General features: G+C 34.8%; 1 protein-coding gene and 1 long non-coding RNA gene across 4 annotated transcripts; one reads left to right on the top strand and one right to left on the bottom strand.

Moving 5' to 3' along the window:
• Nucleotides 1-8,731: 8,731 nt before the first annotated feature.
• LOC130746770 (photosystem II repair protein PSB27-H1, chloroplastic) lies at nt 8,732-9,636 on the bottom strand. Its single transcript, XM_057599494.1, has one exon. The coding sequence runs from the start codon at nt 9,524-9,526 to the stop codon at nt 9,005-9,007; it is 522 nt and encodes a 173-aa protein (XP_057455477.1). The 5' UTR covers nt 9,527-9,636; the 3' UTR covers nt 8,732-9,004.
• A 426-nt stretch (nt 9,637-10,062) lies between these two features.
• On the top strand, nt 10,063-13,383 carry LOC130746769 (uncharacterized). 3 transcript variants are annotated; one of them, XR_009022213.1, is made up of 4 exons: nt 10,063-10,717; nt 10,936-11,157; nt 11,423-12,062; nt 12,763-13,383. It is a non-coding gene; the product is annotated as an uncharacterized LOC130746769 (long non-coding RNA). The 3 variants fall into 3 exon arrangements; XR_009022212.1 differs by having other exon boundaries at nt 10,069-10,717; nt 11,423-11,772; nt 11,998-13,383; XR_009022211.1 differs by having other exon boundaries at nt 10,078-10,717; nt 11,423-13,383.
• Nucleotides 13,384-14,040: the final 657 nt, after the last annotated feature.

Genomic DNA, 14,040 nt, shown 5'->3' with positions numbered 1-14,040 from the left:
TTAAAAGGGAAAAGTTTGGCTGAAAACAAAGGAAAAGTGTAATGTGGAAAAAGAAAACAGAAAATGGTATGAGAATTGACAACACTTTGTTTTGCAAGATTTTGTACATAATCACATATATGCCACACAAAAATTTCCACAAGTGAATAAAAAACAAAACTTCTTCAAAACTGCCAGCTTAAGGTTTCTCTATTTTTTTTTTTACTAATAATGTACATCATCTGGTCACATATATAAGCTAAAAAGACATTTTAAGTTCATTAATTTAATGAATGTATCTACCCATTAATAATGACTAGATACGTTAATTAAATAAATGAACTTAAAATGTCTTTTTTGCTTATATATGTGGCCGGAGGGTGTATGTAATTAAAACCAACTGAGTTGCAGATTTTAATGTAGTAACACTTTTTATCCGTTATCTTAATGAAAGTATATTTGTGACTCCTAATTAAGTTATTGAAACTGCTTTAGTTGAACCTTGCATTGCAAATCAATAGACTTATAAGTTATAATTAAGTGTCGGATGTCATCACCTATACATCTTCCGGTCACATATATAAGAAAAAAAGAGAAAAAGTTTGATGCACCGACGGTGTAAAGTTTTTTTACACCGTCAACCAATCAGATTTTAAGGATGTGAGAAAATCTCTCTTTTTATTTAATTTCATTAATTGACATGACACATCCTTAAAATCTGATTGGTTGACCGTCGGTGCATCAAAATTAAACTTAAGAAAAAATACATTTTAGGTTCATTCATTTAATGAATGTATCTACCCATTAATAATGAGTAGATACGTTAATTAAATAAATGAACCTAAAATGTCTTTTTTACTTATATATGTGACCGGAGGGTGTATGAAAAATAGTTGCATATCTCTCTTCATAAATGTATTTTTTGAAATTCGAACTTGTACGCTCATTTTTATGTGGTCTACCTTACCTTGCTGACCACTTGAAAAATGTATTTTGTTTTAGTTGAATGATAGTTATAATATGTTAATTGAAGTTAATATTTTCAATTTAACAATAAAGGAAGCATTAATTATTGAGAGCGAAATTTTTGTCCAAAAGCATGCAACAAATCTCTCGTCCATTGACAACTAAAATCAAGCGTATTAAAAATTTTGTTGGTCAGCATAAAAAAATTGTTCAGAGCAAAATAAAAGTACCACCACTTATATTATTTTGCTTCTAACTTGTATAGTTGTATTATTATTATTGTTGTTTCTACCTCCTTGTAAGTGTAGCTATAATTAAAGCGGTAGAGGCATGAAAGTTGGAGAAACCGCGTGAACGTAGGTGCAAGGATACTAGTAATAATAATACTTATAATATTAACTCTAATAATGCCGTTAATTTGTGATGTACCTATGATAATAATAAAACTAATTAGCGTAAACTTAACCATGACGTAGAGTTATTAGAGGGAAATATGAAAATAGATAGAGGGGAGAAAAAGTTGCACTCTAAACAGAAGCAAGCAAAGCCAGAATTCTGAGAGGGTCAAAATACGCAAACGAAACGAAATGCTGAATCCATTCAATTCAATATCTGAATTAACCAACACGGCATGGCACAAAACAATTTAGATGAGACTGTTACATTACACAACACATTCACTTTGTGATCGACATGGGTGTGTATTGTTGCATTCAATGATCTTGGATTTATTGTCATATTAGAACACATGTCATATTTATTTATCACTTCACTATCTGTTCCTTTCTCTAACACCCAATTGCAAAACATTCTCATATTGCATTGCTTTAGTTCTTTTAGACCTAGAATTCAGACATCTTATTTCAGAGGATTAATTAGAGAAACAATATCAGAAAAAAATTGCAAACAAAAATTAATTTGTAGCTATAACATGTTTAGATTTATGATTAAACTTTCTATAATTATTCTTCTTCTCCCATAAATTTTATTCCTAGTGTGTTTAGAAACATGATAAATTTTCACGGTTGAAAGAAATTTGATTTGAAATAAGAACTAGGATTATATTTTTTGAAAGGAGAGAAATGATTTTGAAAAGAAAAATAATTGAATGGATCATGAAATCAAATTTTCCTTCTGCGTAAATGAGATGTTTGCTTCCGTGTTCAGATGAGTTAAAATTGCGTAAATTTATAAAAAGCTTTGCAAAAATACGTAGCTTTCGGCTAGATGTTACTTTGCAAGACACGTGATAGTTTCAAACACGCTACGAAACCTACTAAGATCCAAACACAGAAATTTTTATAAGACTCATCCTTTTCTCTCATATGTGCGGTTTTGGCGGAGAATTTGTTACAATAGTCGATATCACATAGCTTTTTAAGCACTTTTTTTTATCATAAACAAAGAAGAAATTGTTTCTTAGCAACGCGAAGTTTTTCATGGTGAAGCAAGGACTTTTGATGCATTCACTTTCTTTTTCATCAACCAGGCCCAGTGCGACTCAACTCTAACTAAACTCTAAACTCGACACAATGCTGACTTAAACCCTAAGTCAAACATTACGCTCGACCTAAACTATAAATTTGATCTAGCTCAATGCGAATCTATACCCTAAATCTGACATGACGCCGACCTTAAACCTAAATCTGACCCGAAGCAGACTACAACCCTAAATCAGACCTGACTTGGCGCTAACTTGAACCCTAAATTCGACCTGACACCAACCTAAACCCTAATCTGACCCAACACGACCTAAACCATAACTCTCATATAGCGCCGACCTAAACTTGGCCCTATGCTAATCTAAACCCTAAATCCGACCTGACACAGACCTAAACCCGAAATCCAATGTGACTCCTACCTTAACCCTAAATCTAACTTGACACTGATGTAAACCCTAAATCCAACTTGATGTTGACCTAAATCTGACTCGACATCGTGCTTAACCATAAATCTGACCTAATGCTGACCAAAACCTTAAGCTCGACCCTCCGCCAAACTAAACTCCAAAATCGACCCAACACATACGTAAACCATAATCTGACCCGACGTCGTCCTAGACCCTATATCTTACTTAAAGCCAAAGTCGGGTCAAATTTAAGGTTCAATTCGGCGTCAGACGAGTCGACCCTGAGTCAAGTGGGTAGGTGGGTTAGGATCAAATTAGGTTTAGAGTCGAATTTAGGGTTAGTAATCCATCTATTTTTTATTTACAGACCATTTAATCCATTTTTGTGATCCACTGAGATTTTAAGTTGATCCATCACAATTTGTAAAATTTGAATATACAAATCCAGTGGATTTTAATTTAAAATGGATGGGTTGTGGAAATCCAATAATCCATCCATTTATATTACTTTTTCTATGTGGATGGATATAAGTGAATTTCATTATGGATGGATTGGATGTATATGCATGCATCCATAAATTATTTTGCTAGACTTACTGCTCAATTTATTTTTGTCCGGAAATGATTGGATCTGGGAATGAAAAAAAGCTAATTAAATTATGAAAATTAGACAAGCTTCTTCTAATTAAAATTGGTGTTTCTTTTTTCTTTCTTTTTTTATAGCTAATCCATCATTTCTTAAGTGACTTTGATCTACGTACCATTTTATTTGGCCATGAGAAAATGATTATATCTCTAATTAATGTGTAACTTCTCGACTATTACTGATAGTATAAAAACAGTTTGACAAAAGCTTAAGTCATTCTCATTAGGCAGAGCTCCAAAGTTTTTAAATGAAATGATTGGTTTTTAGTGTAAACCCCTTCATTGGGTATAGACTGTTGGAGATGGCCAATGATGAATAGTGAAGAAATGGATGAGCAAGCACCCATTTATGGTGTTGCATGGAAATGGAATCTATTAATGAAACAAGGCTTAATAATGCCAGCACTTCTTGATAATGCCAGCACTACCCATAATCATATGACATATTATCTGGTTATCAGAATTTAAAATTCGCCAAGACACCAAAAGTTGTGTACCAACTACCAATATATCAGTGGGGAGAAATGACATACACCATCGAGATAATTGCTTATGTTAGATTAGCAAATATATAGTTAGATGTCAATATTATATGTGTAAATTAAGCCGATGTGGCAAACAAGCAGCGGTTGGAAAAGCGGATAATCGACACAATAATCCCACTTTTTAAGAATGTGATGTGAAGTTTATCTGCAATTGCTCTGTAGGCCAAACTCCTTCCTTTTCTCTGTGGGACTGATCATATATGATATATATGCACAAGTCTTGTGTTTCAACTGAATATATAGCCACATTAGATTACTGCTTTAACATGCTTGGCGTCCTAAAACTACTACGTAGGGGGTAACAGGTCTACATTTTCATAAGAGTAAGATTTCTCTCAAGCTAGTTTTTACTTTTTTTGAACAAAGCATAAATGTCATAAAATGGCAAATGGTTTAAGCAAGTAAACAATTATCTAATTAATTCTCATAAGAATAGAGTTTGTTTGATTTCCTTCTTAGTTTCCTGAATTTAGAACATGTTTTTCAAAGCTAAAAAGCATATATAGCTTAAAAATTAAATATAAAAAAAAACTTTGACATTTCAATTTTCAAAATCGAAAAATAAAAATTACTTTTATGAACAATTTTCTAAAATTATTTATCTCAAACGAGTTTATTTTATTTTCTATTTTCAAAAGCTGAGAATTGTTTTATATATAAAATAGCCATCAAACAAGGCTATATCTACTGTCTCTTTTTTATGGGGATATCTTCCTTGCGCGATAGTCCTATAAAAACTAGTCTAGCCTAGTCCATCCGACCCCTATCGGTAAATATCCAAGTAGAAAAAATCGGTTGGTCATCCATCTCGCCCACAATGTCAGTTTCTTCAACAGAAACTACTATTGGTCTCGAACTGCAAACAGATAACCCGGTCTCATATGCTTCGAATTACTTGTAAGACCACAAGCTCTAAAGATATCAAGTTTTTGAAGTAGATGAAGTGTGTTTTATAGAAGTATGTCTTTCACCTGGGTTGCATACAACTTGGTCTTTGTATGGGACCATGTCACAATTTTATTCGAGTTGGAAATATTTACGTTTTGATGGAGTTCAATAGAGTTTTTGTTTTCGTAAATAAAACTTGAACTCGAGACTTGTGTTCAATGAAAAAAAGGTATTCATATCACGTGACGCAAGCACTAGTTGGTATAACTATTTTTTTTTTTTGAGGGGATAACTACTTAGTATTTTAATCTAAAGGTTCAAAAACATTTGATTAATAGGTAAAGGCTCAGAATTTAATTCATGCAAAACCTGTAGTCTGATATTCCTACAAACTATGGAACCACGATTTGGGACCAAGCATTTGAAAATGGACGCAATCAAGGGAGAATGGGTCATAGTACCATAGAAAATAAGGAATTTAGGCCTTGATTGGAGATGGTAGAATTTTAATGGGCCGGCAGTCCCGTTAATTTGGTCAAGCTTTCACTTTTGGTTAGATCTACTTTAGATACGTGTTAGGTAATTTGTTTATATGAGGGGCTAATTACTTAGTATTATTATCATAAACGTGTCTCTTAGCCCACCTTCCCCTAACTTCTACCGATTGTTAACATTATTATAACCATATATATGCTTTGAATTATTCTTTCACTAGTTAATCCTGTCTAATGTGGAGTGTGAATTATGTTACAAATTATTTTAAAACATTCATGCTTGCCTTCACTCAACGACTTAATCATTTTTTTATGGTTAGTTTTGATATGAAGTCTAAGTTTGTATGACCAAGTAGTTCAAAATTCGGGAAATTCATTGTTTTCAACTTTTGAAACAAGCTTTAGTATATCTTTTAGACTAGGTTTGCCCTTGTCCAGCCAAGTTTCTTGAACAATGGAAGTGTTTAATAACGTTGGTCCATTAAACGGTATGGGTGACAAATAAATTAATGGCACATTTATAAATGATTTATCCATGTTTGGCCCATATATTAAAGAGATGTTCAATGGTTAGTTGTGTTGTTTTCCTTTATCACGTTTTATATCTGCAAAGTGCAAATTGAAAGATCGATCATAGACATTTATAAATTGAAGTTGCTGACGAGGCCATGATTCCAATAGTTATCTTGATGAATTTCAACCTGCCCGTGGTGTTGGAATCAGCGGGTCAAAACATAGTAACTCAGGAATTGGATTAAGCCAGAAAAGGTTGAGAAAGAAACTCATAATATGAATATCTCTGTGAAGAGTTTGGTGACTTGGTCCTTCTTGACCATGTTTTCCGGCGGTAATTTGATAGCATGACTTTAATTAATCTTAGTTAATGATAATACGCAGCCTCAAATCAATTGAACAGTCAGAAAAGGAGTCATCTTATGGTCCATGTATTTTAAAATTTAAAGTCAAGTAAGATGCTTTTCTTTGAAATAAGTTGGAAAAAAAAATAAGTTTCAAAAAAAAGTTGGAAAGAAAATTAACTTTATAAAGAATTTTTTTATATCAAAAATGGTATAATGTGAGTAAACACTTCCAAACTACTGGATAAGACATTAATGACATGCTGGGAAGATCAGCAGAGACTCACTCCTAAATAGAAGCGTCATGTGTGGTTGTCTACCAGCTGATATTTTAATGATTTCATGGGGATTCAAACCATCAACATATGAAGAGTGATTTGAACCCAAAACTTGAAGTAAGTAGTGTTATGTCGGGTTTTTTTTTGGAAAAAAATGTATTTTACTTGAAGGATTTTTTTCTTTGGTCAAAGTTTACTTGAAGGATTGGAGTTCATGAATAAATAAAGTTTTTGTTTGTTGATAAGTGCATGGAAAATTATCACTGGTATGTTAATGGGCTCATTCTCTAATGATCCACGAAAACATTGTAACCGTGATTACAGGCGCAAGTGTGGGCTGGTTTGTTTAGCCGTATAAGTAACTAAAGTAACTTCACTACCTGACTTTTATTTTTCAATATATATTAAATTATGGGCCAAGTCCAAACTAAAACAATGCTAGCAACAATTAACCGCTCTTTTTTCAATTCAACATTTTCTCATTGATTAATTGAAAATAATGTGAAATTTACTTAAAATATAGGTCCATTACAACCTAGTGAGGGCCTCATGAATTTCAGTCATTGAATAAGAAAATGAAGTGTTGTACTTTTTAAACATTACTCATATAAAATTGGATGACCAAATCATAAAATCGAACCAATCCAATCCGCGAACACCTTTACTCTCACCCTTGTCCATTAGGGTCTCGATGATTTTTCCTCTCCAATGTATATTTTAATATCCTAGAATAAAAGGGCCATGTATTAAAGCATTAATTTCTTCCCCCTATTTACTTGAAGTTGTATGCTAGGTGAAGCTTGTGTTCTAAGGAATGGCTACAACTAGCTTTCAATAAGAGTTCGAGGATTGGAACTTGGATGCAGTAATGAGGTTACATTGAATATAAGTCATCAGATAATTCATATTTAATCACTGTAAATAGGGTATAAACACTAAAAATATGATAGATGTCGTCTAAGTGCATGTCTGGTTTAGAGCATCTCCAATGGTGAGATCTTATTTTGAGACTTAACTCATTTTTTGTGGGCCCAGACTGCCACATAAGATTTAAGACACTCATAAGGTCCCAATGTACATTTCACTCTAGTGGTTGAGATCTTATTTTATTTTTGACTAGACCCACGGTACCCAATATATTTATATTATTTATTTCTCTCATTATTTTTAACTTTGGTTCTGGTATTGAAAGGAGAGAGAAAAAAATATTATTTTATTTAAGATCCCGGATTTGAGAGTACCTGAGCTAAGGCACGGATCTTAGCTTTTGCTAAGATCTCATGCCATGTAGAATAGCTCCAATGGTGGGATCTAATAAGATCTGGATCTTAATTTAAGACCCTAAATTAAGGACTCCATTGGAGATGCTCTTAGCGTTGAAGTTAAGGCCAACATGGTTTCGCGTGTCTCAACGCACTATCAAAGAAGGTAAAAATTGCTTCGTTAAGTTTAAGGTAGATCGGAAAGCATGATTTTGACGTGTTAGCTTCAGCGTGGATCTACGTTGAGTTCAACGAAAATTCAAACACTAACTAATCATGTGGTTTGCATTTGTGACTGCAATGCACCGCTAAATCCAAACCCATTTGGATACTCCTCTTTAACCTGCATGTAGATGTTGTATTGTTCTTGATGCAAGAATTTCAACAAGCCCCAATTGAACCATATATATGAACAAAACCTGATGCCAATCTAAGAATTAACAAAACCTGGAGTAGTATTCTGGTTGTTGGATGATGCTTACTTAAGCTTTTCTTGTTGTTGGGGAGGGGGAAATTCGTCATTAACTAAATCTTCACATGGAAAGAAAGGACAAACTTTATCATTATTTTTTGTTCTGGACTGAAACTACTTTTTAGCAATAGCATCCATAGCAAGTTAGCAGTAGTTACCAAGCCATACATGTTAGCAATAGTCACTAAGCCTAGCATCACTACTTTTTAAGTGACACCAATACATGCTATGCTTAACATCCATAGCAAGTTAGGAATAGTCACCAAGCCTCTAAACATTGTCTTACACTTTCAAGTGCCTGTTAAGATATCCCAAATTCTAATGTGAACTGACTTTTGTTCAACATAATATTCCTCCAAAATCACTTCAACTCTCAAATTACATTATATCAAACCATGGTTTACAATTATCATCTAAGCATGCTCTAAATTACAATTGAGGAAAAATGCACAAATTATACTATAATAATAAGAAAACTGTTGAAAAGAAACCGACATTGTGAACCCCATAATAAGTTAATTCAAAGAGATATTTCATAATTTTACTTAGATTCTATGCCTGCATACATAATCTTCTCTTCTGAATTAACAGAGAATGTGAGCCTCTTACTGTAATTTCAGTTTGAGTTATCATACAATAATAATACAAAAACCAAGCACTCAGCAAGAACAGAGAAGAAGAAACGAATCTACAGAGGAAAACAGAGGAATGTGAAAATAAGAAATTTTCTTTCCTCTCAAATCCAGCAGCAGCTGAAAGTGTTTTCCGTTCATCTTCCCCTTAGAAGTGCCTTCTCAGCAACCTCCACCTCCTCCAAAATCCTCGCCCTTCGCTTCGCCGGAATCGGAGCGGTTGGTCCAAAACTGATGTAGTGCCCTGAAACCGCATTGAGAGCAGAGTACACGTCCCTGAAGGAAACCCTTGCAAGAAGCGCTTTCTCCTTTCTGTACTTAGCCACCCACGAGTTCGACGAGTCTCTCAAGTCAGCAACCGCATCAGCAACGTTGGGGTCGTTCTTGTCCATTGTGATGGTGGTTCTCACCTTGTTGATCACTTCTTCTGTTTCTCTCACGTACTCTTCGTCCTCGGCAGCCAGTGCAGGGGTCACGTGACACAGCCATGTGCCGGAGAGAACTGAGGCCGTGATGGAGAGGAACTCACGGCGGCGGGGGTTCGCGGTGGTGGTGGTGGTTGGTGACAGAGTGGCGGCAATGGCGGTGGTGGGTCTGGGTTTGATGGGTGGTAGTGATTTTGGTGTGGAGGTTGGAGTTATGAGTGTTGGGGAGGCCATGGTGATCGATGGGTGAAGGAATTGAGAGAAGGAGAAAGAAAGTGGGAGTTAACGAGGATGAGGTATTGAGTTTCTGCCATGTGGCCTTATCACCTTATCTATGTTTTGGTTTCTTGGATGAGAAAGCAACCAATGATTTGTAAGGTATAGATCCACATCCTAAGGTGTCCTTTTTTTTTTTTTGGTCAATTCCTAAGGTGTCCTCAAATAGTTCAAACTAGATTTTAAGTAGTGTTTGGTAGACAAATCTATCTATCTATCTATAAATTCTATAAAGGGAGAGTTTTAGGAGCCTTAGGGTAAATTTGTCAATCAACAAATAATTTTAAAGACAATGAAGCTTGACCATGGATATTTTGGTAAAAGTCCCTTTTATTTCAGTTAGATTAAATCTCAGCCATCAATTTACAATAAGTTATTATTTATGGATCAAATCTTAGCCATCCAAATCCTCCGGCAATCTCCTTCTTTATTTCACTGATGGTTTGGTTTCTCCTTTTTCATCTGTTTTCATTCTTCTGGTGCTTTTAATCGCGTGCACGTTCTCCTTTCATGTCTTCCGTTCCATCTTCACTCTCTTTGCCTCCCTCCCTCTTGGGATTTGGGTTTAACACCCCACCCATGAGGCTTCTCACCCCACTTTTATTGAAATCGGGATTTAAATTTCCATTTTTAAAACGGAATTTAATATTCCGTTTTTTTTAGTATACAATAAATAGTTGAAAATGTGCCACATGTGCTAAAATACAAAACGGTTTTTTAAGTTCCGTTTTATTTGTATTAAAAAACGGAAATTTAAATCCCGCTTTCAATAATAAAAAAGTGGGGTGAGAAGCCTCATAGGCGGGGTGTTAAACCCAAATCCCCTCCCTCTTCTGTTTCTTTGTTTGCGATGTTGAGGCCAGGGATTCCTCTCCCCGTTACATCGCAAGGCCCTCTCCTAAACCCCCAAAGTTGTGGCTGTCGTTTTTTTCCGCAGCGGCATCGACATCGGCGACGAGGTGGAGACCCTGAGGGCTCCGGCGGCGTGCGAGGTAGGGGAGATAGGTGGATGGCGAACTGAGGAATCTGTCCCGTCCATTAGGAACTGAGGAATCGACTGCGAGATTTGCACAACAGATATTAAATCGCAGCCCTTTGCGGCTTAACATTATTTTCTTCTTGGCAGATTTGCGGCTTCACTAATCTGTGGTAAGGGTTTTTCTCGAATTTATCTCCTCAGATTCTTTGTTTGTTTTTTTTTTCTCTGTTCTGAATCTGTCAGCTACCCCTCTAGACTATGAAAATCTGTTCGACCCAGTTTAATTTGAACGAAAGGGGGTTCAGATTGATTTTAATCATGTTAGGTTTTGTGAGTTTGGATTTTTTAATTTCTTTTGCTGATTTTTCTGCCTTTTGGTTTATGGAAGGTTCGTAGTCTACTAGGAGGTCTAGAAGAAGAATACAAGCGCATTTGGCTGACATGGAGTTGAAGTGGTGATTCAAAGTATCTGCTTAAAATTGGCATTGAGTGCTACTGATAAAATCGGATGTCGAAGCACTGTTTTTGGTTGGGGAGTGGGGATAAGCATTGAGTGCTACTCAGCTGCATTTTGCAACAATCTCAGGCTTTGATCAAATATCAATTGGGGGTATTATCATTGAAATTCAATTTACCTTCCAAGTCCTATCATGATGTAGGATATAACTGGGTTTTATTTCGCTATCTCCTATGGTCCTGATTTGATATAAGAAATATTTATGTTACAAGGCTATTTTTGAAGACTATATATCTAAGGAAATATTCTTAATTTAGAGAAAGATCACTTATAATAATTAATAAAGAATTGTTTGTTCCAAGAATTTTCGTTGCTGTGTAACATTTCTCATGTTGAAATAACTTTCTCTGTGTACCAGGTCAGGGTAGGTTTATGCGAGTGTGAATTCCCTCAGTATTGTGACTCTCTAAGATGAGTTTCACCAAGATGGCAATGAGAAGGTTTGACATATAATTCATCAAATGGGGAAATTGTTGCTATTTTCAGGATTTAAGAGCTGTGAACGGATGTGGCCTTTTGTCTGTTGTAGAACTTGAGATGTTATTTTTGGGGGATAATGAGTATCAGGATTTTGGTGTGAAATCTTTCAATTGAAAAGCACTATTTCTGTACTTCACATATTATGAGATGACCACGGGGTTCCTTTGAGATCTATGTTGTACATTCAAATATCTCTACTGCAAAATTACATCTGCAACTTAAAATCATGTCAGTAATATACTTCCTAATTCTATGCCCCTTTCTGGATTAGTGTATCTACCCTATCTTGGTGTGTTTATCTTTTAATCTAATAGTTTGTTAGAAGTTGAGAGGCCCAAACATGCTTTGTTCTCCCAATTTGAGGGGCTCTTATTGGAGTTTGATGATTTTCTTAAGGGGCTGTTTGGTATATGAGGGACCCTTATTCCTTCACATGGTTTTTTTATTGACTAGGTAGTAGGTAGTACTATAGTTTCAATGAGCATAACTTTATCTGCACTAGAGGAAAATGATTGAAGGTACTTCTCTTCTTTCTCTAATTTATCTCCTTCTACAGAGCCTTCATTTGAAACCTTTTGACTTGAGTATCTCTCTCATGAAAATACTTTTTTCTATCTTTGAACTAATCTGAATCCCCTTTCTACTTGGCAAATTAAAAGAATTGTAGGTGCTTATTTTGTTTCCTCATTTTTATTGCTTGCGATTTTCTCTTTCTTGCAATTTCTATCTTTACTACATGATTTTGTGCACGTGTGTATTGGCTTTCACACATAATTTGTTGGGTGTCTCTATAAAAAAGTAGTTTCATGTATTTTTGTTTCAATGAGCATAACCTGAGGTCTGTTCTGCTTTTATTAGTTGTTTCTTGATATTTGTGTGCATTTGCCCTTGAGTAATAGATTAGGAAGCTTTGAATGGATAGTTTTAGACATTGAATAGCACTTGACTTTACATAAGACTTGGCCTCTAAAATATCAAATCGCTTAAAAGAGGAAACTGGATAAGAGAAAAGGGTGGTAGGATTCTACCGGTTAAATTGTTTGACTGAGTCTATTTTCAAATTTATATTATTTTGATGGTTTCAAATTCTGATGTAACAATTGCAATGCATGCCAATGAGTATATAGTTTTTGAAAATTTTCTTTTCATGACTCTTTCGAGATTCTTTTGTCTATCCGGTTACTCACTCCCTATTTATTTGTTGGCTTGCTGAAAAAGATCCAAGAAACAAACTCATGCTTTTGTGTTCATTGCCTTCACGCTTAGTGGCCTCCAAAGCACTGAGAACCAAATGAATTCAATATGTTATCAAGAAGAAGCAAAGTGCAGGTTGTGCCAAGAAGAAGTCAATGGTGGAGCACACACAAGAGGATCATGAAGCTCACTCATGGGAACATCAAATACAGTACCAAGTCAAGAGCCTAGAGAATGTTTGCATGTGTTTAGTGAAGCTCCATCCTCAAGCTCATCTTCATCTTCCTGCCACAGTCCTATTCTTGCCAAATTTCTCAGCTTCAAATTACAAGCTGAGATGATGAAGGGTCTCAAACAGTCCTCTTTGTGACAGGAGAATGTGAAATCAAGCTAGCATTAATTTTAAAGTGATCCATGTTTATTTATCATAAAAAAGTGATCCATGTTTATGATATGAATACGTTTCATCTATCAAGTTTCATGGCCACATGTTATGCTATAGAGATGGTTTGACATTGGTGAATGCCATATGTTACATTATGGCATACTATTTTTTATTAGGGCTTATTTTATATGTAATAATTTGTTTTCTCTTACATATATGTAATACCTATCATTATTTAATTATTTGTTCCTAATTACCTATTTTTGTTCTCTTAGTGCTTCAATAGATATCTTTTTTTTTTCTTATATAATCATCACATATCCTGGAGTTTCTTTGCGGAATAGTGATTGCATAAGGCACTCATTTGCCAACAGTGTCTACTAAATCTATCATTTTTTTCTTAATGCTTTCTTGGCATCTCCTAACTTGCAACTTATAAATAGCCTTCTGCATTTATAGATGCTCGCATAAGACATAACTAATTTAAATAGAGGTGAAACTTGGAGAGCATGAATTACCACATGTCTCAATGTAAACCTTGAGTGTATCATAAGATTCAAGCAGGGTGGTTGAAATGAAGGAATGCTTCATGTGTGATATGTGATAAAATATTATCTCGGACTGAAAGGAAAATTTCACTGCTTAGTTATAAGACCTGCAATGCTACATGGGACTTAATGTCGGATGATTAAGAGCCAACGGAAAAGTAACCTTGGTGTTATAAATGTGAGGAACTTATGTAGGATGAGAAGATATACAAGACAATAGATCATGGAATCCCAATGATTTCATTAAATTAGAACATAGAGAAGTTAGATATTTAAAGGTGCATAAATTACTAAATTAATTTTTTAAAGAAATATTGTTGGGAGAGTTACAAAGTGATGGAATCCCAAGGGAATTTTAGTAAAGGTTGC

This window comes from Lotus japonicus, chromosome 3 (genome assembly GCF_012489685.1).
Source record: "Lotus japonicus ecotype B-129 chromosome 3, LjGifu_v1.2".
NCBI classification, from domain to species: Eukaryota; Viridiplantae; Streptophyta; class Magnoliopsida; order Fabales; family Fabaceae; genus Lotus; species Lotus japonicus.
The sequence above is the reverse complement of the archived record's forward strand: the minus strand, read 5'-3'. Positions and strand labels throughout refer to the sequence as shown.

What these genes read in the sequence shown, in the direction of transcription:
- LOC130746770 (XM_057599494.1), bottom strand. Translation starts at nt 9,526, where the DNA reads ATGGCCTCCCCAACACTCATAACTCCAACCTCCACACCAAAATCACTA.